Source organism: Peromyscus maniculatus, chromosome 14 (genome assembly GCF_049852395.1).
Source record: "Peromyscus maniculatus bairdii isolate BWxNUB_F1_BW_parent chromosome 14, HU_Pman_BW_mat_3.1, whole genome shotgun sequence".
NCBI lineage: Eukaryota > Metazoa > Chordata > Mammalia > Rodentia > Cricetidae > Peromyscus > Peromyscus maniculatus.
In genome coordinates this window covers 13,075,000-13,102,910 of record NC_134865.1, presented here as the reverse complement: position 1 = coordinate 13,102,910, position 27,911 = coordinate 13,075,000, and the positions used below count along the sequence as shown (strand labels likewise).

General features: G+C 39.0%; 1 protein-coding gene across 11 annotated transcripts in view; it reads left to right on the top strand.

Moving 5' to 3' along the window:
• Mipol1 (mirror-image polydactyly 1) overlaps positions 1-27,911 on the top strand; it is a 299,368-nt gene that overhangs the window by 256,011 nt on the left and 15,446 nt on the right. For 5 of the 11 annotated variants that reach the window (XM_016007362.3, XM_076550614.1, XM_076550613.1 and 2 more), the window contains one exon: positions 25,486-26,270. The exons of the other annotated variants lie outside the window; for them this stretch is intronic. In XM_016007362.3, coding sequence (XP_015862848.1) covers positions 25,486-25,552 — 67 coding nt within the window. In that variant the 3' untranslated portion in view covers positions 25,553-26,270. Of the gene's footprint in view, positions 1-25,485; positions 26,271-27,911 lie in introns of those variants that run through there. 11 annotated transcript variants of the gene reach the window in all.

The following is a 27,911-nucleotide window of genomic DNA, read 5'->3' as shown; positions in this document are numbered from 1 at the left end:
ACTAAAATAGCAATAAATATATGTAACAATAATATCAAACTAATAAGATCCTTACAAAGAGAAAGTAATAAGCTGAAGTGTTTTTTATTCTTAATTGTTTATTTTTTGCATGTGTACATGATGAGGGTAGGCACACATGCTTGGCACACATGTGGAGATTAGAGAACAACTCTGGGGAGTCTCTTTCCTTCTACCTTTATGTGGGTTTTGGTACAAACTCAGGTCGCCAGGCTTGCACAGCAAACACCTCTCCCCTCTGAGTCACCACACCAGTCCTGAAGAACTTTTGGTCCTCACACTCTGCATATCCTCGTGGATAGTTATCCTAAGGTCCAAAAGGAATGAAAAGGAAACATAAACTTTACAGTCTTGTTCATAGTTGGTATCAAATTTTGAAACATTTTTTTTATATTTTGGATTGATCAAGTAAGCAGTAAATAATAATAATATTATTAGATAGGAAGGTCTTAACTGTAAAAAAATAAAGGACATTAGGGAAAAGATACTTCAACATTAAATTTGACCTAGAACTATCAATATGAACTCATGATTAAAAATATTTTTCTAAGCTCTATATACTAAGATCCTTTACAACCATAGATGGATGTACCCAAATTTTAGTTTCTTATAATGATTTCCCAATCAAAGAAACTGAGAATATAACTGTGAATCAATGAAAGTATGGGTGAGCATGGTTATCATTTGTGCTTGAAGTCAAATTATGCTTCATTTATATATGCTCTTGTATTGAGAGGGACATAATCTTGACAGATTTGGAACAATATTTGTTTTTGAGAGGGAACTATAGTTATAGGATGTTGAACGCTTACATCTTATTGCCTACAAAAGACACTGAGAAAAGAAAGATGGTTACTAAAAGGAAAAATTCTTTTGTACAGAAGAATACCAGTCATTAATTGGAGGTAGGATGCAGAATTTTCTAACCTGCAGTAAGATTAATCCAAGCAAAGACAATCAGTAAGCCAGGCAGTTAGTGAGAAGTTACTTTGGAGTTGGTTAGCATAGGTCTGCAGTCCCAGTGTTTGGAAGGCTGAGGCAGGAGTACATAGTGAGACCCTGATCCCCAGAAATAAAGCACGTGGAAATTTATAATATTAAGTATCTTTCAAAAATAATTAGGGATTTCTTCTTAAAATGTACTATGAAAATGTTTGTGAATTAAGTACTCTATGTGGTTTGGGATTTGTTTGGCATTATTTGTATGATTTTTGTGGTGCTGGGGGGGGAACCTGTATTGGGGCATGGGGGTGGAACCTCAGACATGGAGTGCTCTACCATTGAGCTTTATTCCCTATCCATAGAACTAACCCCCTCAACCTTCATCAAAATTAGTGTTTCAAAGATACTCACTACAATGTAAAGTTTCACCTTGGAAACTGTATCAGTATTAGAGTATCCAGGCATGCCTAAGCTGTAGCCTCAGACAACCTGCAGCTTCAGTATGTTTTGTATGTCTGTAAATACAGCTCTGACACAAAATCATAAACTTCATTTAAACACTAGAAGGGGTGATTTGCAAAATTTTGGTGACTTTATTGTGTGGTAATGTCATTCTGCAAAGTTTAATGGTTAGACACATCTGCAAGGTAAAATTTGGTGTTTATTGTGGAGGTGTAAATTAATTTTGACTTTTAAAAATATCTTATTAAAATGTCTTGTTTAGCAAGAAATGTTTTGCATCTCTTTACACCCTAAGATGGAGTGACTGTCTCATTCACTTCGGCATAGTTCCAGCCCTAACAAGTTCCAGCCTATAGAAGAAGCAGCACAGCTGTTGGGGGTCTGAAAAGACCTAATTCATCTTTACTCAAAAATAGTAATAAGCAATAACTTCCTGAGTTAGCCTACCTTACTGTGATTTCTAGTGAATGATGTTGCATGTTATTAAATACAGTGGATCAGGTCTGATGGATCAATGGTTCTTCCTGGCCTTTAAAATTTGACAAGACTTTCTAATGCATGCTGAGCAGAAAACTTACTACTACCTACATTCTGGTTGGTACCTGTACCACTTTTGTTTGTCAACTATTGCTTTATCTTTGTTATGATCATCTTCTAGACTCAATGTAAATCAGACAACATATATATCAATGCAAGGATCCTAATTGCATTCTAGACCCTAAATGTTCATTTCAATTTGAGGATGTATGGTTTTATGAATCAAAGTTAAATCCAGCAGAGAAAATGCCTGTCACCATGCCAGCTTAATAAGTTGAATATTACTTTACTTTGTAGGCCTGTGGCTTAGTCTGAAATTTGAAGTTGCATTGATATATTATCTCTACTAGTCTCCCAAAGGATGTTGCTAGTCTTTTGAATTAAACTTGAATAAGGTTGATTTGTATTCCCTGTTAATCAAAATTTGAAATGTTGACATTAGAAAATTTCATTCAGTGCTAATTATATATGACTTTTATGAAAGTTAGGAAGGAAAGAATCCTACATTTTAAAGTTTGGTATCAGTCTAAAGCCCTCTGAAAACAATGGTGAGGAGCTTAATAAGCCATCTTAATAAGATACCTTAATAAAACTAACCAGTTGCTCCAGCTTGCTGCATTTCACTTGACAGTATGAAAATCAGTGTTTTGCCTCCTCCATCATTAATTGAAACTTTTCTGGCTTTAAAATGATCAAAAACCTTAGCAGTATTTCGCCAACACTCCTCAGCCATCCTGACTCCTGAATCTCTTTAATAGCAGTATATGAATCTCTAGGTAGTGTTTCAAACACCTCTTTTGCCTCGGCATACAAAAAGAAGATAATTTACATTGGTTGCTTTATAACATTTTAAATACAGTTGCTAATATTCACTAGATCTATGAGGTTGTCTTCAGGTATGTAGGAAAAGCTAAATCGTTGAGCAGGCCTTATATCCAGTTAGGTATACTGTTGGTTAACAAAATATAAAGGCCACTGTCTTAGTTAGGATTTCTATTGCTATGAAGAGATACTATGAGCATGGTAACTCTTATAAGGAAAACATTTCATTGGGGTGGCTTACATTTCAGAGGTTTAGTCCATTATCATCATGGTGGGACATGGTGGCATGCAGACGTGGTGCTGGAGAAGTAACTGAGAGTCCTACATCTTGCAGGCAACAGGAAGTGGTCTGACTCGCTGGGTGTGACTTAAGCATATATGAGACCTCAAAGCCAGCCTCCACAGTGACACACTTCCTCCAATAAGACTGCACCTACTCCAACAAGGCCACACCTCCCAGTAGTGCCTCTCCTTTTGGGGGCCATTTTATTTCAAACCACATTTCATTCACTGACACCCAAAGGCTTATAGCCATATCATAATACAAAAATTCATTCAGTCAAACTTAAAAAGTCCTCATATTCTATAATAGTCTCAAATTTATTTAAAAGGTTAAAATTAAAAGTCTCTTCTGAGATTTGTATAATCTCTTAATTGTAATCCCCAATGAAATCAAAATTTAAAAAAATAGACCACATACTTCCAACATATAATGACACAGGATATGTACTACTATTTCAAGAGAGAAAGTGAGGAAATACTGGACCAAAGCAAGACCAAAAGTCAGCTGGGCAAACTCCAAAATCTGTATCTCTGTGTCTGATATTAAAATGCTCTTCAGATCTCTGATTCCTTTCAACTTTGTTGACTGCAACACACTTCTTTCTCTTGCGCTGGTTCAACTACTTGTTAGCAGCTTCCCTTGGCAGGTGTCCCATGGCTCTCCAGCATCCTGTGGTCTCCAAGGCAATCCAGGCTTCACCTTTACAGCTCCATGAAGTGGCCTCTCTAGGCCTCCATGCAGGGACATCCCTGATACATGCCTGGCCTCTGTGGCTTTCCTTATTCGATCCTTGACTCTAAAGCCTGAACCACATGGCCAAAGCTGCCAAGTTCTACTGCTTGTTGGAGCTGGAACATGCCCCCCTGGTTCAATTATATCTTCACCAGTTTTCTGTTTTCCATGGTTTCTTTCACTGCCTAATCTTGGCTGTTCTGGAACTTGCTCTGTAGACCAGGTGGACCTCAGACTCAGAGATCTGCCAGCCTCTGCCTTCAGAGTGCTGGAATTAAAGGTGCACATCACCCACACCTGGCTCTAAGCTTTCTTTAATCCCTTTGCACAAATTGAAAACTTAGCTAGGTGAGATCTTACCCTGAGGTCACCACTCCCTTTATTCTGATTCTTAATCCATTTATCTCCTTGAACACAGGATTTAGCTCCATTCCACTTCCTGGTGCCCCTTTATTCTTTTTTCATGTTTTATAATTTACCCTGCTTTGCTTGCTCCTTTTCATTATAAATCTTCATTAGAGATACCACTAATAATCACATGACAGAGTCTAAACTGGGCTGTTTTGAGATTTCCTCTGCCAATGGAATTAATCCAAAACTCTTCACTTCAGCCTCAGGCAGACTCTTTGGACAAGGGCAAAAGACAGCCAGTTACTTCACCAAAATATCACTCGATTGATCTCTAAGGAATATACTAAAATTCTCCTTTGGAACTTCCTGACCCAGGCCCCTGCAGTTCAGATAACTCTTAGCACCACTGTCTTCCATGTTCCTACTACTGTGGCCCATTAAGCAGTGCTTAAACCATTCTACTGCTTTCCCAACCCAAAGTACCAAAGTCCAAATTCCTCCAAACAAAAACATGGTCAGGCCTATTACAGCAACACGCCAGTCCCTCTATCTTAGTTAGGGTTTCTATTGCTGTGAAGAGACACCATGACCATGGCAACTCATAAGGAAAACATTTAACGGAGTGGCTTTCTTAGAGTTCAGAGGTTCAGTACATTATCATCCTGGTGGAACTTGGAGACATGCAGGTAAATATGGTGCTGGAGAAGCAGCTGAGAGTCCTACATCTTGCAGGCAACAGATAGTAGTCTGACTCACTGGGCATGGCTTGAGCATATATGAGACCTCAAAGCCCACCTCCACAGTGGCACACTTTCTCCAACAAGACTATACCTACCCCAACAAGGCCACACCTTCCATTTTTGACACTCTCTTTCAGGGCCATTTTCTTTCAGACCTTCACATTCTACTTCTTGGCCCCCAAAGGCTTGTAGCCATGTCATAATGCAAAAATGCATTCAGTCCACCATGTACAAAGTATATTACTATAAAACCTAGTGATTTTTGTTACTGGACTTAGGAGTATGGCTAACTTTCTGATCATGACCTAAAATCTTCTACCTCTTGCTGCTATAGGATGCCAACCACAGGGCTTGTTTTTCTAGTTTACCAAGTATGCTCAGTACATTCTATGACCTACACGTCAGTAATCCCTTAGTGTACTGTGCAAATTTCTCTCTCTGTGAGCAGTTATAGGCAAACTATATATGAACACTTGAATCCAAAAAGATGTGTTGTGATTGTATTGACTCTGGAACTATTTGATAGCTGACAGTATACTTCAGGAATACAGTGTATGCTCAGCATACTGAAGGCCATGAGTTCAGTCCTAGCACCAAAATTAAATATCACCCTATACATATACCATTTGTAAATGAGAAAGCAAGTTCTATGAGAAAATAATTAGGTATTTTTAAATTTACTACTATAGATGATTCTGGAAATGAGCAGCCATGCCCAAATGTATTTTATACTTCTGATGAAAGATCTGTGGAATAGATTCTAAGAAATGGAAGTCTTAAGGGTCAAAAGAAGTATTATGAGACTGCTCTCTTGAAAATTTATGGAAACAACTTATCTAAGAGAAAACTTCTTCCCCCAAGCCTCCATCCCTATTTAGTAAATTGTTAAACCTTCCAACTCTATAGGTTAAAATTTGTCTCAATGTAATATGCATCTCTTAAAAAATAAGGTTTGGCAATTTTATGAGTTTTTGTTTGGGCTTTTTTTTTGTTTTTGTTTTTTACTATTTTTTTTTTTTTTGGTTTTTCGAGGCAGGGTTTCTCTGTGTAGCTTTGCGCCTCTCCTGGAGCTCACTTGGTAGCCCAGGCTGGCCTCGAACTCACAGAGATCCGCCTGGCTCTGCCTCCCGAGTGCTGGGATTAAAGGCGTGCGCCACCAACGCCCGGCACTATTTTTGTTTTTTATGTGAATTCCTGTTCATTACCTTTTCACATTTTTTTATTGAACTGTGAATCAATTGTTATTGATTTGTTAGAACTCTTTATTAGTAAATGATTTCATTATACACCTATTAGCATTTCCTTGGTTTTTAATATTTTTTAAATTATGTGTATATATCTATATATAGTGAGGGGAATATATACATATGAGTGCAGGTGCCTACAGAAACCAAGGAGGGAATCCAGTCCCTTGGAGCTGGAATTATAGTCAGTGGTGAGCCACCCTACCTGGTTGCAGGGAACTGAACTTGGGTTCTCTTCAAGAACAGTTTGTACTTTTTAACTGCTAAACAATCTCTTCAGCTATCCCTTGGATTTGTTGGTGGTGTTAGTGTTGGTGTTGTAGTTGGTGGTGGAGGTGGTGGTCATGGTGGTGGTGGTGATCATGGTGGTCATAGTGGTCATGGTGGTGGTGGTGATCATGGTGGTCATAGTGATCATGGTGGTGGTGGTCATAGTGGTCATGGTGGTGGTGGTGGTGGTGGTGGTGGTGGTGGTGGTGGTGGTGGTGGATATGTGTTTAATAGAGTTGCTTTTCTGTTACAGTTGTTAGACATATTTGTTGAATTATAGTAATTTAAGGTAACTGAGACCAATTTACATTGCTTATTTAAGATGTTTTCTTATTACTTAATCTTACTTTTTAAAAGCCTTAGGCTATTTTGTAAACATGAGCTTTGTGTACTTCCTTCTTTACCAAATCACTTTTATTAATTAGAAGTCAAATAGATAACTGTTCTCATACTTTAATGCAAATTCAGATTGGTTTCTCTTGGCAAATAAGCTCTTTAGTCATAGTTCTTCAGCCGTGAGTTGTCTCTTCCAAAGCAAATATCTTTAATGGATAAAACAAACAAGATCAAGACACAATGAAAGAGCTGAACCCTGTGATGCCAGATGTGGCCGGTTCAGTGTGTCAGGTTAAGGATGATACCTGAGGATCGGCCTGGCTGTAAAAGGCAGTGTGGAGTCAGTGCAAAGAGATTTGACAGCTGTAAATGCTCAGCTGTGGGGCCTTCATTATTATTGGAATAACTATCAGTTCTTCCTTTTTTGTACCATATAGCCCTCAATTTATTTTTCTGGTAAAATGTCTAGCTATGGGGGCTGGAATAGCTCAGTGGTTAAGAGCACTGACTGCTCTTCCAAAGGACCCAGGTTCAATTCCCAGCACCCACATGGCAACTGACAACTGTCTTTAGCTCCAGTTCCAGGGGACCTGACACCCATGGCAAAACACTGATGCACATAAAATAAAAATTAAAATAAAATAAATAAATAAATGTCTAGCTATTTGGAAATAGAAATGTAAAACCTACACAGTACATGGAGTTGATATAAATCTTAGCTGGGTGGTGGTGGCGGTGGCGGTGGCGCATGCCTTTAATCCCAGCACTCAGGAGGCAGAGCCAGGCGGATCTCTGTCAGTTTGAGGCCAGCCTGGGCTACAGAGCAAGGTCCAGGAAAGGTACAAAGCTACACAGAGAAACCCTGTCTCAAAAAAAAAAAAAAAAAAAAAAAAATCTTGTAGACAGTTACTTTGAATGAGACTTGGAAGCCTCATTCTGTCTGTCAGGAAGATGACAACCCAAACCTGTGGTGAGTTCAGCAAGGATAGGAAGAGAGGAAAAGGAGGCTGTGTGTTTCTCTTTTATGTGCTCTCTCATTGTCTATATTAGTAGTTATAGCATTGTATTTATCTTGACTATTATGGAAATAGTAAATACTTGGGAGGGGTGTTTTAATTTTTTGTTTGTAAGGGGGTTTTGTTAGTTTGGACTTTGGTTTTTTGGTTTTTTTAGTGGCAAGTATCAAAACCAGTACCCTTTTTGACTACTGGACAAGCACTTCAGCCTGAACTATACCTCCACCCATACACCCATTAATTATCTTATTGATAGACCAATTTTTTATTTAAACATTCAAACCACTAAAGCAATAAATGTTAAATTTAGAAACACTTAAAATAGCTAAGCATACACACACACACACACACACACACACACACACACATACACATATATATATATGGCCTAGCTTAGACAGTAAGATATAGGTTTAGTGAGAGATCCTATAGAAAAAAGTAGAGGGGCTGGAGAAATGGCACTGTGTTCAATAACACTTGTTGCTCTTGTTCAGAAGTTGGTTTCAGTTACCAGCATGTACATGGCAGTTCACAACCTGTTTCAGAGAACACAGTACCCTCTTCTGGGATCCATGGGCACTGGGCACACAAGTGGTGCACATACATACATACATACACACATAAAAAACACCCATACACATAAAATTTTTGGTTGTGAGCCTAGCCTTTAATGACTGAGCCATCTCTCCAGCCTCATACATATAAAATTTAAAAATAAATAAAATTTAAAGTAAAAAATAAGATAGTGATAGGGGATGACAACCAGTGTCAACCTTTGACCTCTACAAGTACACTCACAGATGACAGCACCTGCATATACATGTACATACACAAAAATCATGTCATGTACTATCATTGCATTAAATTTGGTGAGCTTTATTAAAGTGTGACATACTTCCTTTGCTTATAGTTTATAACATTAATACTTAGGAAATTTTTTTCTACATACTACTACATTGAACACACTGTACTAAATATTTGGAGAAAACACAAGTTCCTGCAAGCAAAATCAATGAGTTAAAGAGAATCTAGAATCTTTTTTTTTTTTTTTTGGTTTTTCAAGACAGGGTTTCTCTGTGTAGCTTTGTGCCTTTCCTGGAACTTACTTTGGAGACCAGGCTGGCTTCGAACTCACAGAGATCCGCCTGCCTCTGCCTCCTGAGTGCTGGGATTAAAGGCATGCGCCACCACTGCCCGTCGAGAATCTAGAATCTTATATCTACATATTATACTATATCTTCCACCTCATTCATTCATTACTTCATAGAGTACGCTGGTGCTAAGTGTCCTTTTGTGTCTTCAACATAGATAACAGGAGAATAAAGCCTTCAAGGAGAGCAAACATACCTTACGGAGTAGATGGAGTGTGGATCAGTAGAAAAGAAAGGAGAGAGGAGGTGATATGAATAATGTGAGATCCAAGTCTGAATATAACCTCAGAAAAGTCCAGACAGAGGTTCCTGTGGAATGACAAGGCTCGGCTGAATCACCCAGAGTTTTCAAAGTATGCAAATGAACTGAGTTCCATGTCATAGGAGTAACAACCATTCTAGAGGCTTTTTTAATGATTATGTAATTACAATTATAGATAATCATAGTGATCGAGGAACATCAGCCTATTCTTTATTGGAAAATTAGCTAAAACGGGTTGGTGTTAGAAGTAAAAGTACCGGCTAAGAAGTGATTGTAGCAGTACAGTGTAAGAAGACAGATGATGTTCTGGCGTGGACTGGAAGTAGTAAGAACGAGAGAAAGAGATTGATATTAGAAGCACTACAGAGGAAATACGACTTAGTGACCCAAAAGATGTGCAGGGTAAAGAAATCAGGGTTTTAAGATCCTCTCCCTGAAGGATAGGAAGAACACCGTGCCATTAATAGAGTGTCTTTAGTTCAGTGCGAAGATCTAATTTCATTTTCTTTCTGTGTAACCCTAACTTATAAACTTATGAGAAAAAATATTAAGTTTGAGAACAGTACTGCCAGGTGGCAGATATAAAATTCATCAAAATTGGCTTCCAGAAACTGAACAGCCAAAGAAGGGAAAGGCTTCAAAAGATTCTTCTCAGGGAATAATAGAAATACCCAGGAGAGTTTGTCTGGAATGATAGCAATTTAGATTATATAACCCCACTTCCCACATAATTAAACTCTCCGTGGAGTTTAGTGCAAAAAGTCAGAATGTCCAAAGTTGTTCTGAATCATAAAGCTTATGCTTTAGAGCTGCATCTCAAGCCATTCAAAGACAGGCCAGATGTAAGGCTGCAGCGTGAGGTGTCATTCTTCAAAAGGCAATATGTAACTCCTCTGCTGGGCAAACAGCAGATCAGCTCCTAGCTGATGTCATTCATATTGGGAGGAAGTGGCTGAACCAGGCTGCAGTGTGAACAGTTAAAAGTTTAGAAAGAGACAGTTGATAGCGGGAAATTTACTAATTATTCTATTTCAAAGGCACAGGACACAAATGCACTGATAGAAGAGATTTATAGCCTCTGTTCATTGATGCTGTCTAGATGACTCACTCAAGACACCATTTCTCCATCATTTAGGAAACAAACACATACCTGAAGAGGCAGACATTCCATATTGTCTAAGCCTGAACTTAGATTACTAAGGAAAAAAACAATAAATTATAGTGTTCATGCATTATACTTTATAAAGTATTAGAAAATCCCTAAGGATTTCTATCAGGAGATAAGTTCACATCATTTCTTTGTACCTAGTTAAGAATTATTCTTGTTAAGATAAAGGAATATTTTTTGCCAGATGTGGTAGTGCGCACTTTTAATCCCAGCTCTGGGGCAGCAGGGGCTGGTCAATTTCTGAATTCAAGGCCAGCCTGAAGAGTAAGAGAGGTCCTTTCTCAAAAAGCTAAAGAATAATAACAATAGTTTGTAATGGCCTTTATAAAATGTCCTTCCCGGGTGTGTGTGTTGGGGGGGGGGGGGCTGGAGAGATGGTTCAAAGGTTAAGAACATAAAAGGTTCATGTGGATGTCCTGAGTTTGTGTCTAAGTCCAGGTCCAAGGAGATCCTTTGCCTCTGGCCTCCATAGGCACTACATTCATGTGCACATAATTAAGAATTAATTTTTAAACATCCCTCTAACATTCTGTAAATCATAATGGTTGTAAATATATGAGGCTTTCTCTGTTGCCAATATGAAGGAAGTTTCTACAATCTGATGATCTGTATGTATCATTACTGGTACCAGTGATCTAAGTCTCAAAAAAGTCAAAAGGAAAAAACACATATATATGAATAAATCTCCCACTGAATGATTGTGAACATTAGTATATTCCACAATTAAGATCCTCATTCTCACAAAGTTTAGTAAATAGTGTCTTGGCTTGAAAGAGTTAATACATTGTCATGCCACCAACCACCAAAGAATAATCTAAGTACTGAGAGCAAAGCCCATTAATCCTTAACACTAACACTTTAATGCATAAAAGAAAGATATATGTGATTTAATTTCAAGTCACCTATGGTGCTGAAAAAGTATTAGCAGTGAAGTGAATGGATATTAAAGAATGGAAATTACATTTACAAGTGGCATATAAAAGTCAAAAATCAGGAGGGATGTAACTTAGAAAACTCAGAAATGCTAGTATTTATATGCTGCCACAATTCTTTCTTATAAAGCACACACACATACAATGTGTAGTATTTACTTGGGATACCCACTATTTTGAGATGAATGAACTGTAAAGTTGATCCATTTTCAGCACACACAGTATAGACCTTTCTAACATTTTCCTTTAATATATGTATTTTGGAATTCTAGTGAAAAGGTATATACTCTATTAAATATGCACCTTAACATTTCAGAACAATATGCCTTGTTGTGGTTATTATGCTTCACTAAATTTTGATGTTTTAGAATAAAATGGATCTCTTTGTATAAAAAGTTTAGGACTGAACTGAATATTTAAGTCTAGTGACATGGAATTTTAAACTTCCAGAAAGAATCAGTGCCTATAAATATTTCAAACTGTAATGAATAAGGTTTTTGTCATTCTATTTACTGTATGCTTCCCTTGAAGTCAAGGGTCAGTTCTCCATGGAATGATATAATAAGCATTTTTAACAAAAATATTTTGAATATAATGAAGCTGTGATGTTTTAAATAAGACACTGGTACAACCAACAAATAGTCCATTTCATACCAAAAAAGCTTTTCAGCTAGAGAAACATCTCAGTAGGTAAAAGGCTTGCCACACAAGAGTGTGAGGATCAGAGTTCAGATCCCTAGCACGCACACAAATGGCTTAGTGGCTATCTAGTTAGACTACCAGTCTGGGAACTCTGTGTTCCAGGGAGAGACCCTGACTCAATGTATAGAGTGATGAGGAAAACTTCTCTCCATAGCAACCTCTATCCTCCGCATGTGTGTACACACACATGCCCACACACAGGCAAACACACACACACACACACACACACACACACACACACACACACACACACACTTACACATATACACTTATACACCTGCACAGGTATTTAAAAAAAGAATTAAACATTTTCTATATGCTGTCAGTTGTAACTTGCACAGATGTCCTTGTGGGTCTTCCAGAAGCTGCAATGTAAAGGCAAAACACAAAAGCTAGGATAAAGAACGAAAGGGGGAACAAATCATCATCCCTTTTAAAAAGCAACAGTGGCATGTCTTGTTTCTCTTCTTAGAAATATAAAAACATTTTAGTGAAATAGTTCAAATGATTGCCAGTTTGCCTCTCCTACTGTCTCATGTTTGCCTGTTCTTTTTTTAACTCCAATCTCTCTTTTTAAAAAAATATTTCCTCCTCTTTCTCATCCTCCTCTCTCTTCTTTCCTCTGTCTTTGTCTCTGAATAAATCTGGACTTAAACTGAAGAACTGTTTTTTACCATTTGTACGTTATTGTTATCACATTAGCCACATGCTTCCTGATATAAAAAGACAACCCTTGGTTTAGCTCTCGGGGTAAAGCTTCTTCTAACTTCCTTCCTGCTGACCTGTGTTCTTTTAAATGACTGTTCTGTCACTTGATGGCATTCTTCAAAGGCTTTGACTACTTAAAATATTTACGACATGTCTTTGCATTGTGTGACTGACAACGTTCTTTGTCTATTGTTTGTTGCTCAGACAGGACCAAACCATGTAGACAAGTCTGTCATTGGACTTGAAATCCTCCTGCCTCAGCCTTCTAACTACTAAGATTATGAGCAGGATATGCTAACATACTGTGAAATGGTTTACTTTCTTTTGCTTTAAAGCCAACTTAAGGGCTCATTATCAAAATTTTAATCTGTGACATTAGAATTTAGAAAGTAAGTAAAATTACTGCTTAGTCCCAGCATGTGTGTAATATAATAATTATTCATAAATAATACCCAAATGAGTTTTGAAAGCCTATTCTGCCAAGTAAGTATGAAATGAACAGAATACATACACATTGCCCCTCCCTTGGAGGGGCTTCATAGGCTTGTTACTAATGCTAGGTTTCCATGGGAATCTTAAGTATGGTTCACATATCCTCTGATAGACAAAAGAGCCCAATAAATGTCCCTGATATTCATTCCATTATCTCAGTCACTTTCTGATGTTAAGTTAGGAGCTTAAACAAAATAACTCCATTATCTTCTATTAAGTACTTTCCTAATGGTATCGCGTACTACGCTACTGCTTCCATAGACTAACGGGAGGCTAGTTAGCAATCTAGACACCTCACTTACAAAATTCATTCCGGGGTAAATCACAAGAGTTTCTGTTCGAAGATCCAAAGGTTGAAATTCAGTTTCTCTAGAGATATTAGATAAATGCAGGTAGAGCTTTAATCCTTTCCCAGGTTCTATTGTTCTGTGTCTAATACTATATTTATTACTCATCTAAATAGATAGTAATTTATATTATGATTTCTTGGTGAGGCTCTAGTTTGTTTAAGTTTAAATAGAAAGAGTTGATGTTAGCCAGTTGTAGCAGTGTTCACCTTAATCCCAGCACTCGGGAGAGAGAGGCAAGTGGATCTCTGTATCTGAAGCGAGCCTGGTGGGCATAGCCAGGGCTGCATAGTGAGACTTTGTCTCAAAAAAAACAACACAAAACAAGGGAATGCTATTTTGTACATAAAATAGTGGGTGGGTAGCCTCTGGAGCCCTGTCCACTTTGGGAATTGTTGGTGTTAATTAAGGAGTGTCCCTGTCTACCACAGCGCTGCTGAAGGTGCATGTGCTGCTTTCTCTGTGGTGAGTTTAATCTCAAATCCACCTTTCTTATTTAGCGTCATTGTGGGGCCGATGTCTCAGACTTACTTTATATCTAAAAGTGAAGCTAACTAAAGCCTGTTAAATAAAATGACCCAGGAATTGTGAGGTCTGAACATAGCTTTCTTGCCACTTTCTCAATGTTTTCCTATCTAACATAGTTCTTGTCCATGTTTAAAAATCTTATGGCCACATGAAAAAGGAATAATAGGCGGCTAAACAGGTCTCAACTTTCTGTGGCTGAGAACTGCTTTATGGTCCAACTTTGCAGACAATTTTGAATTATGACAAGGTTTCATATGACACGTATGTGCACTAAACATCCCTACAAACCTGTGTAGAACAAGTGAGAAGAGCCACTTAGGAATAAGAACTTAGAGCTAGCAAGTTACCTCAGCAGGGAGAAGGTTTTTGACATGAAGCCTGACAACCTAGTTCTATCCCTAGAGCCCACAGAAAGGAGGGAGGAGAAAACCAAGTAACCAACTCACAAAGTTGTCCTCTTCCCTACACACACACACACACACACACACACACACACACACACACATCCCATGGTGTGCACACACATAGACACACACGCACACCATGGTCCATGGTGCCTGCACACACATAGACACACACACACACACACACACACACCTTGGTGCATGCACACACATAGAGACACACGTGTGTGAAATATAGGGAAAGCATGACCTCAAATTGTTCTAGAGTCATAATATTATCGAAAGCTTTATTTCTATAAAATTATCTTGTGATGAGGAATAGTAGAGGTTACAAAATTATGTATACTTCACTTAGATTATTTATTTAGAAATAATTTTAAGTCAAAGCTAATAATGTTACATTTTGTTGAAGTACGTTGCTTGTTGTTTCTGTCCATGGGCAAGTTAACCACAACTAAGTATTAGCCCTGTGCTTCCTAACAGAGAAGAAGAAGGCGAAAACAACCCAACAACTGGAATAATGGGCGATAAGAGGAGTACAAACAAACTGAATAAAGGTGTGAGTGCCACCATTTTCTGGCCTCTATATCTAGTGGCTGTTCTGTTCTCTGACCCCAGATAAGTTTATTAGGGTACACAATATTTTGGGGAACACAATATCACCACAGGGAACCTTCAGGGGAGTGTGCATGCCTGGCATCTAAGTGTTAGGCAGTGGAGGGTTGATCCTGAAGGCTTGCTGGCCAGCCTGCCTGGTTGATAACAGTGCGTTCCAGCCTCAGTGAGAGCCCCAATCTCAAACAGTGAAGTGGGGAAGTAATGGTGGAACACATGCTGACAGCAGCCCCTGACCTCCACAGACACTTCCCCATGGGAGCACACAGGCGTGTGTCACACCACAAAGAGGAGAGAAGAAGGAAGAGAGGGTGCTATCGATAAAGCAGACCAAGTGTCAAGCCTGGTCCCCTAGCTGCATGAGTAATTTTAGGCAAGGCTCACAGACAAACTGCCTACTTCCCACCTCAAATGGACATAATTCAAAGTAGCTTTTGTTTCAAGGCAGTGACTTTGAGGTTATTATACAGCAGGAAATAGCTGATACAACAATAATCATTGTAGCTGAACATCATCATGTGTGTGCCTATAATCCCAGCATCCAGGAAGATTGAGAGTTTGAGGCTGTACTAGGCCTCTTTGTGACTTCAAGTCAAAATAGGGCAACTTAGGAAGCATCCCACTCCAGAAAGCACACATACACAAAAACTGTATGTGTCCAGAGTGGAGGCTTGGCTTTGTTCATCAGGTAGGCTGGAGTATTAATGGGTTAATGCTTTGCCTCTAGGCTCCACTTAAGCCAGTAATGGAAACGACTGTGATAAATAGGAATAAGCATGCAGTTCTAGGGAGACAGACATTGCAGTTTCTTTTTGTAGTGGTCAAACTATGATTGTATAGGCTGGGTATTTTTAAAACGTGAGGCATGATAATGAACATGCAGAGAAGAGTCAATAGTGTGAGCCATCTATTAATTTTAATAAAGCCATTTGAAGGCAACTTTTAGACTGGAAAAAAATGAAACGTGGTGAAGACTTGAGAACTCTCCAACATTTTGACAATATTTTACATAGGAAATCAATCAGGTGATTTAATACGGGTAGGGAAGTTGCAAGGAGGCAGCTTTTCTCCCAGAACAGAAAATAAGTTTGTGGCCATGCAGTTAGTATTCAGCTTCCCAATTTTCACTACTTGTGTCTCCTTGTTTCCTCTTCATTCACTCTGGCTTCTCCGCCCACTTTTGCACCTGCGTCCACTCCCGCCTTTTCACTTCAAATGTGAGTGTTCGGACGTCTTTTCTCATTTGACAGCCCATTAGTGTGTCCTTCTGTGAGCATATGTGTATATGTTCTTTCTATGACCACATCTTTATAAATATGTACGTGTGTACATTTTATATGAGTCTGTGTTACCCACAGTCATATGTTTCAGTTAGGCTCAAGCTGAGCAAGAATCCCCTGGTTTCGGGTGTTGCAGCTTCTGACCGGAGAGAGTGGATAAGCCCTGTGAGTTATCTTCTTCCTTTTGGTTCTTTATATCTCCCGATCCTTCCTATCTCTCCCTCTGACCCTGGCTCTTTTCTGTCTATATCTGGAAACTTCATTCCATTGTTACTTCTTTTTGTCTGTCAGCAACTTCTGCCCTGAATACACTGGACTCACACTCCACTTAAAACAAACTGATCAAGGATATTTCTTTCTGTGCATTTCTGTGTGGTTTCTTGAGACAGAGTCTCTCACTCGGTAGCACAGGCTGACCTTGAATTTATGGCAATCCTCCTGCCTCAGAATCCTGAATGCTGGTATTACAGGCAAAAGCCCAAAAAATATCTCTTTATTAGCTGGCAAGAATCTTTCTCTATACCTCATGTAAGGGACTGGAGAGAGAGCTTGGTCCATAAAGTACTGACTATACAAGTATGAGGACCTGAGTTTGAGCCCCGAAATCCATACAAAAAGTTGAACCTTGTGGTGCGTACATTTAGTCCTAGTGCTGGTCAGGCAAAGAAAGACGGGAAGACCTCTGGAACTCAATGGCCAGCCAACCTAGACTAATTGGCAAGTCCCAGATCCTATTGACAGATACTGTCTTTAGAAAGAAGGCTGACTCCTAAGAAGCAATAGTTGAGATAAGCCTTGCCTCTTCATGCAAGCAAACACCACACACACACACACACACACACACACACACACACACACACACACACACACACTTACTCATCCACCCTACACACACCCCTGAACAAATGCACACATGCATAGAGAGAGAGAGAGAGAGAGAGAGAGAGAGAGAGAGAGAGAATTCTTTTGCTTCCCTATTACTACTTTTATCTCTTTTGTATCCATTAAAAAAAAATAAAAACATCCTTCTTGGGTTGACAACATCTCCCTCTCTCACTGTCGATTCCTCTCTTTTCCTCAGTGATTTCTACTGAGTCCCTAATCAATACTGACCACTTGATGTGGATTTCAGATACTCAATTTAATGTCTTACTCCCTACTGCACCTTCTGTGTGTATGCTGAGAATCTTTGGTACATGAATAACATGCCTTATTCTTTTATTCTAGATATTGTCATTGCTCAGAAATTTTCTACCTCTAAAAGATCCTGAGAGCAATATTGCTTCTCTGACAGTTATCACTGCCTATTCCAACTATTCTTGCTTTTTAGTCTCAACACAAATTCAGACACCAGTTACTTGGCCCCTCCATTTTTCCCTAGACTATCAAGACTTTATAGACTTGCTTTCTTTAGATAATATGGATTCTAGGTTGAGTCACTTTCTTCCCAAGACACTTGAGTCTCCATATACTCATGCCTTTATAAGTCATATAAGTCATAATCTGAATTATTCACATAATTTTCCCTTCCCACTTCCACTCACAACATGCATAGCTGATGGAGAAATGAAAATTATACTAATACAATGGCCAGTGTCTTCTACAAAACTGTCATCTCTAACCACATAGAGATGGGTCTCCAGTCCCACATAGCAATCCTGTTACATAGCCATGGTCATTTCCCCACTTATTCCATTAAACCCTTATTGTTCTTTCCCAGAGTTTCCCCTCTGTGTTTTCATCAGAAATCTGTGTCTCCTACTCCATGGGGAAAACTGAATCTAGCTGCCATGATTTCTGACAATTATCTTCCTCCACACCTACAAAATTGTCCACAGCTGTTTCCGCCTCAACTCTTTCCTGTAGTCCCCAAGGAAAACTTGTCTAGTCATTTTTCCAGAGATTAACCTACAAATCCTGCTGTGACACCACCCTCTGAGACCCTTCTTCTTTCTCCCTTCAATTTTTTAAATCTTCCCATGGTCTCCTTTTCCATGATCCGTAGATATATTCCCATCTTCTTTTTAAGACATCCCCTAGTGGCTACAACGCTCTTTACTTGCTGGGTGAGCTTTAATATAAAAGCCTGTCTTACTTTTCAGTTTTTTAATATTCTGGTTATGCTTTATCCTGCTTGGACAACCATTGAAAACGATACCCAAATGATTGACATTTTCTCTGTCAAATAAATAGGCATCTTCCATTTCCACCCTGTTTGTATGTGTGTGTTTGTGTGTTGTCGTTTTGAGACAGGGTCTCACTATGTAGCCTTGGCTGGCCTGGAACTTGCTATGTAGACTAAGGTGGTCTTGAACTCATTGAGATTCACCTGCCTCTGCCTTCCAAGTGCTGAGATTAAAGGTGTGTGCTACCCACCATGCTAGGCTACTTCAACTTTCTTTAAACCATCGCCTCACTCTGTTAATTGCTCCCTTCTTGAAGTACTCACACTTTATTCTGTGACAGCACGTCATCTTTGGTCCATGTTTTACTTCTCTCTTTCTCAAATTCTTTTCAAATTTTTATTTTGTATACTGACTTCATCTTGGTTTATCCCCCTTCCAGTGCCTCCTTTCCTTTTCTTATTTCTTCCTCTAGAACAGTGGTTCTCAACTTTCCTAATGCTGCAGGCATTTAATACAGTTCCTTATGTTGTGGTGACCCACAACCATAAAATTATTTTGTTGCTACTTTAGAACTGTAATTTTGCCACTGTTATGAATCATAATGTAAATATCTGATATGTAGGATATCTGATATTAGACCCCTGTGAAAAGGTTATTTGACCCCAAAGGGGTGAAGACCCATAGGTTGAGAATCACTGCTCTAGATTTTTCATTCATTGGATACTAGAATAGACCCTACCCATGACCTGCCTGTTTGATCTCATGCCCTTCTGTCTTCCACCTCGTAGTCCATCATCCTGACAAACCATAGCTCTCATGGTACTTATTACACACCACGTTTTTCCTATCTCTAGACCTTCGTATGTTATTTCCTCTGTCTGGAATACCCATTAGCGCTAGCTAATCTAAGTCAGCTTGTCGTAAGGTAGAGTTATCTGAAACAAGGGAAACTTAATTGAGAAAATGCCTCCATAAGATCAGACTGTAAGGCATTTTCTTAGTGATTGATGGGGGAGGGCCCAGCCAATTGTGGTGGTGCTACTCCTGGGGTGGTGTGGTCCTGGGTTCTTTAAGAAAGCAGACTAAGCAAACCGTGGGGAGAAAGCCAATAAGCAACACCCATTCATGACCTTTACATCAGCTCCTGCATCCAAGTTCCTTCCCTATTTGAGTTCTGTCCTGACTTCCATTGATGATAAACAATGATGTAGACGTGTTAGCTAAATAAACCCTTTCCTCCCCAAGTTTCCTCCTCCAAGTTGATTTTGGTCATGGTGTTTCATCACAGCAATAGTCACCCCAACTAATATGCCACCCTTGCTCACTTCCCACTCCACCGTTTTTGTGGTGATTGTTTTATTCTTATTTTTTAATACTACTTCAAGCATTCCACAGTAACCTTTGCAGACCTGCCCTCTACTTCTATATCAAACTAGATGCTATTTGATGGCTATGCTTAATCTCTCACTATAGAACATTCACCAATGATGTGTTGATGAGGTGATCTTTCTCACCTTGCTCCTAATCGCTCATAAGATATTTGTTGACTAAACAGAAGTCAATCTTTATCACAAACTTGTATCCAAGCCTTTGCTTAACATCCCCACATACATGTCTCACCAAACCCTAATATTTACAAGTATCTAACAAAACTAATCTTCACAGGGAGAACTCCTAGCAGAAATCTGGTATTTCCTCTACTTTGCCTCAGAGCATTCCTGTTTACCTAGTCACCAGTACTAGACACCGGGAGTTAACCTTCTTGCCTCTCCTGCTCTCCTCTCACTCCCTCCAGAGTCACTGAGTACTTTTGAGCCTATGTTCACATATCTTTCCAGTCATCCCCCATGTTCCCATCTGCATTGCTGCAGCTCTCACTAAGGCCTTCAAGTCTATGATGGTTTAAATTTATTGTTCATTTATTGTATATGTGCGTGTGCCGGCTTGTGTCAGAAGAGGGCATGAGATCCCCTGGAACTAGAGGTTCATTGGTTGTGAGCCACTTGAGGTGCTGAGGGTTGAACTTGGGTCCACTGCAAGAGCAAGTGTTCCTAAACACAGAGACATCTTTCCAGCACTGATACTTTTTTGGGGGTAAAACTTCTAAAATTTACAGTGTTAGCCATTTTTAATTTTAAAGTTCAACGCCATTCAGATTGTAGAACTCACTGATATTCTTCAGGATAAGGAGCCATCTTATCTATAGGTGAAGGTAATCTCTGGCCAGTCTCTATACCTGTTGCTAGAGTTTTCCTGCCTTGCCCTCAGTCAGGACAAATCTCTGTCACCCACCAGTCCCACAGCCACTCAGACCCAACCAAGTAAACACAGAGACTTATATTGCTTACAAACTGTATGGCCGTGGCAGGCTTCTTGCTAACTGTTCTTTTATCTTAAATTAACCATTTCCATAAATTTATACCTTGCCACGTGGCTGGTGGCTTACTGGCGTCTTCACATGCTGCTGGTCATGGCGGCGGCTGCAGTGTCTCTCTCTGCCTTCCTGTTCTTTTATTTCTCCTCTCTGTTAGTCCCGCCTATCCTTCCTGCCTAGCCACAGCCGATCAGGTTTTATTTATTGATCAATCAGAACAACTTGACATACAGACCATCCCCCAGCACAGCCAAATGCAGACCATCTCAGACACCTGCACTCAGGCCCATGGTCCTAATCATCCTCTATGCGGACCTGCTGGGTAACGCCACAAAGAACCCAAGAAGGGCTCCCACAGGACATACAGAACATCCCACAGCATATACCTTAAATGAATCAGTGAGCTACAGGTTCAGTGAGTGACTTTGTCTCAAAAAATAAGGTGAAAAAAAATGGAGGAAGACTTCAATGTCAACCTCTAGCCTCCACACACATGCATGCATGTACACACACACACACACACACACACACACACACACACACACACACGTAAAGCAAAGATAATTAAGTTAGATCACCATTTAAAAGTCTAATATAAGAAAAAATAGTCATAATAGTAAAAGAAATTAGTAAGAGCCAGAGGATCAGGGAGTTTACTGTGAAATTGTGTCTCCTAGGAATGTCAGAAACCACAGAAATCATAGCCTCGTGAGTTGTTGGGATTATAGGCTGGTGCCACTAGGCTTAGCTTGAGTCCCACTTTAGAAAATAATTTCCATATTAATTAATATGAGAGTACAAGAATTCTTACTGTATCTGGTCTTTCAGAATGAGTTCGAGGCCAACCTGAGCAATTCGAGAGACTCGATCTTAAATTCAAAAGTGAAAGAATCTGGGATGTATTCCACTTGCAGAGCGTTTGCCTTGCTTTCGCTGGCCTCAAACCTAGTACTGAAGCGGAAAAATGGCTCCTGTGTGCAAGCTATTTACTTGGATACAAGTCAGTTAATTTTGAGGAATTGCTCTGCCTTTCTTCTCTATCCCGTTGCAATAACTTTCCAGTTAATAATAGTAATTCAGCTGGGAGGTGGTGGCGCACGCATTTAATCCCAGCATTCGGGAGGCAGAGCCAGGAGGATCTCTGTGAGTTCGAGGTCAGCCTGGTCTACAAAGCAAGTTCCAGGAAAGGCACAAAGCTACACATAGAAACCCTGTCTTGAAAAACTAATAATAATAATAGTAATAGTAATTCAATCCCACAGCAATGCAGACAGAACGCAGAAGGGAGGGCTTTGGTAACTTTTTCAAACATAATACGTTGGAGAGATGAGGGACTTCAGTCGTCCAGCCCAGCATTACATCCCAACTCCAGAACCCGCTAGCTGCAAGGCACTGATCAGTTCCCTTCAGGAGCCTTTGTTTCCACCGTCTGATTATAATATCTTCTCTGTAGAGTTATAGTGAACATTAAATACATGAACAAATGTCCTCTCAAGACTTCTTGGCACGTAGGCATTCCTCATTTACTATTACGTACATATAAAATATATCACAGGACTCCTTCATAGTGATACATGGGGGCAAAACACATAAAAATGCCAAATAACTTCCAGATTACAATTTTATGCAAAAGTTAATTTCATTATAGTGCATATGTAATTATATAACTACTAAGAAAAATTAAATTCTCAATTGGAAAAATAGGATTTCTACCAAAATAGTTATAAATTTAGTCTTCAAGTTGTATAGAAATTCCATTAAAACAAATAATAGATTTTAACCATGTATTATTTTCTAAATGAATTGGCATGAATTTGCTATTTTGCAAAGTGTGCTTGCTAAAAGAAGTTAAATATGCCAGCAAATTCTTTTTTAATTTGACCTAGGAGACGGGTATAATGACCCTACTAAGACAGATTATCTATTACCATGTGATCTGAAATTTATAGGATTCTGGTAACCTAAACATTAACGTAAATGTCTTTAAGATAAAAACAAGGAAAGAAGGCCCAGATTTATCACCATTTGCCTCACAGCCAATCTGAGAGTTTTTATCAGTCCTTCAGTTACCTCAGATTCAAAATTCCTAGTCCCCACTGTAGCCCTTTCCTATCCCATGAAACCCTCATGAATATGTTATTGGTTAATACGAAACAGTTGGGGCCTATTTTAGTGAGCTGCATGATATTTTTTAAAATAGGGTGGTAAAGACTAGCCTACAGGCAAATCCTGTAAGATGTTCAGCATACATGCCAACCTTCCTGTTGGCACAGCCTCGGATTGGCAGGTGTATTCCATCCCTACAGAAGAAATAGGAGCTTCATTGTGTTTCAGAAGTCAGAGCATTCTTACAAAATGGAATAGGTGACATTTTTCTCATTTTTGAGATCAAATTTTCATAAACTATTTAACCTGGATAAGCTGAGAATGTGGTTGATGTACTAGTTGTTGAAATATGGTAGACATTGCAAAACATGATATTTAAGTATTTCCTCCTAACCTCTTACCTTAGCAAGATATCCAAATGTATAAAGAGGAAAGAAAAGTAAGACACGTTATCTGTAAAGAAAAAGCCAGAAAGAAGTACTGCATGGATTTGTTCGAGCAATTTGGTATCCTACTGAGTCTGGTTTTATAGTAATAGTAATTATAATACATCATAGGACTTACTTTCATTTTTATAAGGAACTTTTCTTACTACTTAGTATTATGAATGATATGAGGCAGGGATATATTTCATTAACTGAAAATATTTTATGTTAGTAATGGCCTGAAATATTATTAATGATTTGCTAAGATTTCTCCTGGGAATAATTTGTTATGACTTGGTTCAAGGCCTTGGCTTTTAGTTCAGTGATATAGCACTTGCCTAGAATGCACAAAACCCTGGATTTGATCCTAATATAGCCCCAAAAGAAGTTAATTTAAGTCATAACTCGATTTTAACAACAAACTTTTAGTATTTTTAATTCACACTAGAACTGGTATACCCCCTTCCACAATTCAAGTTAATAAAGCTTTGCCTTAAAAGATTTATGTACTCCCATCAATTGAAATCTTCAGAGTTTGTCAGGTAGGTCCACTTCACCACTTGGCAATGTCCAATGAAAACAGGCTAATCTGTGAATGCAATGGATTTTTCCATGAATTGTCTAAGTCAGGTGTTTTTGTTGTTGCTGTTGTTGTTTGGTTTTTTGAGACAGGTTTTCTCTGTGTAGCTTTGTGCCTCTCCTGGAATTCACTCTGTAGACCAGGCTGGCCTGAAACTCACAGAGATCCTCCTGGCTCTGCCTCCTGAGTGCTGGGATTAAAGGTGTGCGCCACCACCACTGCCCGGCCTAAGTCAGGTATTTGTACCCCTAGACTGTTTTTAGTGGCTCTACCTTATCCGCATTTAATTTATACAGCTGAAAAAAAAAACATATAATAATAAACGAGTAAGATTTACATTTCACTCTTGAGGCCATAGCTACATTTCTAACCCAAGACTCCCAAGTTCCTGGGTGTTTGTGTCATGGCCCTCATCACTGATAGCAGGATTCCTGCTATGTGTAGTCATCCACTAAACGTGCTCTGGTTTCCAATGCCGCGTGCAGTTGATTGTCCATCCCTTACTGCGTTCTCAGTCTTTAGCGTCTTGCTCTGTGCTTTGTTTATTTGTGAAGGGCCATATAAATGAGGCACAGGGGAGCAAAAACGACTGTTGATCACTGGTCTCTGTGGAGGAAACACAAGACCATTGGTTCTCGTTTATAAAGAAGGTTTTTCTGTCTATGACATCAAGAGAGAGGTTTGGCTGAGGTTTTGTGCTTCTAATAAAGAAAAGGAAAGGAAAAAACTGAGCTACTGTTCTGACTCCATCATCTTTTGTTAAGCAGAGTTGGCTGGTCCATAGGAGTATGCTTTTTCTCCATGCAATAGCCCAAGAACACTACAGAATCCACATCTGAACATTAGGTGGTTGTCAGTTTAATCAGCAGGTTTTTAATCAACCAAAAAAGCATGTATATAGGTAACTCCTAGTGTGTACTACTCAGAATAGGAACTTTAAAAAAAATATATAGCACTGGAAGTCAGATTGTATCAGTGTCAAATCATGTGTACGTTTTATTCCCATGCTACTAGAACATTAAATTTTTCATGTCTTTATTTTAATCAGCTGACTGTGAAAAAGAATGTGATTTGCTGTGCAAGAGCTGTGCTGTATACCAACTAATGCACCATGTATTTAGCTAAGGAACACACCTCAGCCTGCTTAGATGTCTGCACTGAAAGACATGGTTCTCTCACAGATACCTGCTTGAGGCTGCTCTTTGCTTGACAGGCCATCTTGTCTTTAGTAGATAATTCATCCACAACTTTTCTGCAAGTAGATAAATGTATTCAGATGAGTGGTGTGTATATTTTGTGTGACATCTAACTAACATAATCAAGAATCTGAGTTAAAATTCATGCTGTACTGTTTTTTTTTTTAACCTCAGATTCTTAGCACTCTGTGTCTCTCACTCACAGCAATGCTTGTTTCTTAACATGACTACCGGGATGAGCTGGTCACAAGCACGTACTCTTCACTGCAGCCAGAATATTCTCGATAATAATTGCACTTTTCTTTTTCTTTTTCTCTTTCCCCTGCCCGTCCTTAGGTTAGAAAGACTGGTGGATGTCCTGAGGAAGAAGGTTGGAACAGGCGCTGTGAGGACAGTGATCTGACTGAAAAACACCCAGTCTGGGGCAAGCAATCACATCTGGTGGCCAGGCTGCTTCATTCAACACTGTGTAAACACTAAAAGCCTTAACTTAGCAAACAGTTGTTAGAAGTGGGACACTCCAACCACATTCCAAGCTGAGATAAAATCAAATCACAAATGTTTAACCACTTTGCTGCTGACTTCAACTATTTATCCAAATATATTAACTACGGGCTTTTACCAATTATAACGCCGCAGCTTGTTTTGTAGCTATTTTATATTTGTGCCTTTAATGTAATTCTTTCTGCCGGTGTACTATAAAAATGTGCGAAGTCGGTCAGGAGTGTACCCTCGCATATGGCCCTTTCTGAATCGAAGTGCAGTAAAGTAAATATTGTCTAAGCCTTAATCCACTGTGTTAGGTCACAACTTCAAATAAATGCGTTTTCAGTATAGAGTATATTTCTTAACTGATGGGAGAAGTTCAGACATGAGAGAATGTAGCCTACCTTCAATGTATTGTGTAGCTTTTGTTCTTAATATGGAAGAATATTAAGTATAGATGCCATGAGTGAAGTGTATAATTTGCTTTAATAGTACATTAAGATGGCAGCCATCAAGGCATGGTTTTGTTTCACTATAGGTAATATACACTGTTTTCAATAAAAAGATTATTAATGTGCACTTGATTCACTATAGATAATATATACTGTTTACAATAAAAAGGTTATTAATATGCACTTATGTATACATATTATTGGTATTTTTTTAATGTTGAGTATGGGTGATTATCTGAGTGTCACTTAAGCTGTAGAAATAACCAAGTTTCTGCTCATAGTCTGGGACACTTTGGGCTTGAAAATTAGCATGTGCCAGTCAGCATGTCTAGCCTAAAAGGCAAGAAAGAAGACATCAAACCTGTTAGCATTCTTGCTATTTTTTAGATTATGATTTTTGGTGTGGTAGAAGAGAACCTAATAGATAATTATACAAAAAGTATAGTGTCCAATATGAGGACTTAGAAAAAAAGCATTCTTGCAATTTGGTTCAAGTTATCCACTTTTGAATTTATTTAAGACATAAGCCACTTCTCATCATAGATGTTATGAATATTCATGGAGAATATTGTCAGTTTTACAGATTGGATAGCTGAAAGGCCACTCCTGGAACAGGATGAAATGAGCAAAAAATATTGAGTTAGTGAAAATTTTATAGGCAGAAACTTTTCTAAGTTCCTAATTCATCTGTAAGAATGAGCTAAATTATTTATCGTTTCCTGTTTTCAGGATAAATATATTCAGAATGATAGGCTATACCATTCTTCCATGTGCTATTGGAAAATATCCTTTTTATGTATCTTTTAACTGTAGAATATTCTGAGGCCCTTTGTCATAAATGAAATATGAAACAGAACACTGACATACTCTGTTTCCTCCTTACTAAATCTGTAAAATGAAGCTAACAGATAATTAGAATCATCTCACTGCATTCAAATTTGAAATTCACTCACACTCTTAGTGATTTTTAAACTATGAGAATTAGAAGATAAATGATAGCAGGCATTAAAAGTAAGCTAACTGCATCTGTTCCATGGTCACAGAGAGTGTCACAGCCTCTGATAGACCAGGGACCACTTAGTCACAGAAGCTAGTGCTTGAGTCGCTTCCTTGGGCTCCGTAACAACGCCCTGTGTGAAGACACAGCATCTCCTAAGTTACCCGGGGATACAGGTAAGTAAAGAAAAAAGCCATTCCCGACTGCTCTTAACATAATCACAGGTAAAGCTGAATGTTCAGTTTGGTCTTGAGAAACAGACGCTTTCCTTAAGTTATTTACTCTGAAATCTTAGAATACACATGGTGAAATAAAAACATTTTACAACTTCCAAACGTCACTTAGAGCAACCGGTTCCTGGACAGTTGTACAGAGCAAGGTACTAAAAAAAATGAAACCCAGAGAACAACTCCGACACCCACTATTCTTCAGCACAGGTGTCCCAAGGCATTCAACGCCAGGCCAGACAACTTCTGTCTTGATTTTGCACACTTGAGAACGCCCAACAGCAGTCTTCCACCTCATCGCTATTTTTTACGAAGGACTAACCACTGAACACCAAGATGCCAATTCCTGAGAAGCCGGGCAACTGCCGAGAATGCCACTCTCCACAGTGTTTTCTGCTTTAGGCATTACCATATCTGTTCCTATAGGAGCATGGGAGCTCCCTTTTTTTTTTTTTTTTTTTTTTTTTGGTTTTTCGAGACAGGGTTTCTCTGTGTAGCTTTGCGCCTTTCCTGGAACTCACTTGGTAGCCCAGGCTGGCCTCGAACTCACAGAGATCTGCCTGGCTCTGCCTCCCGAGTGCTGGGATTAAAGGCGTGAGC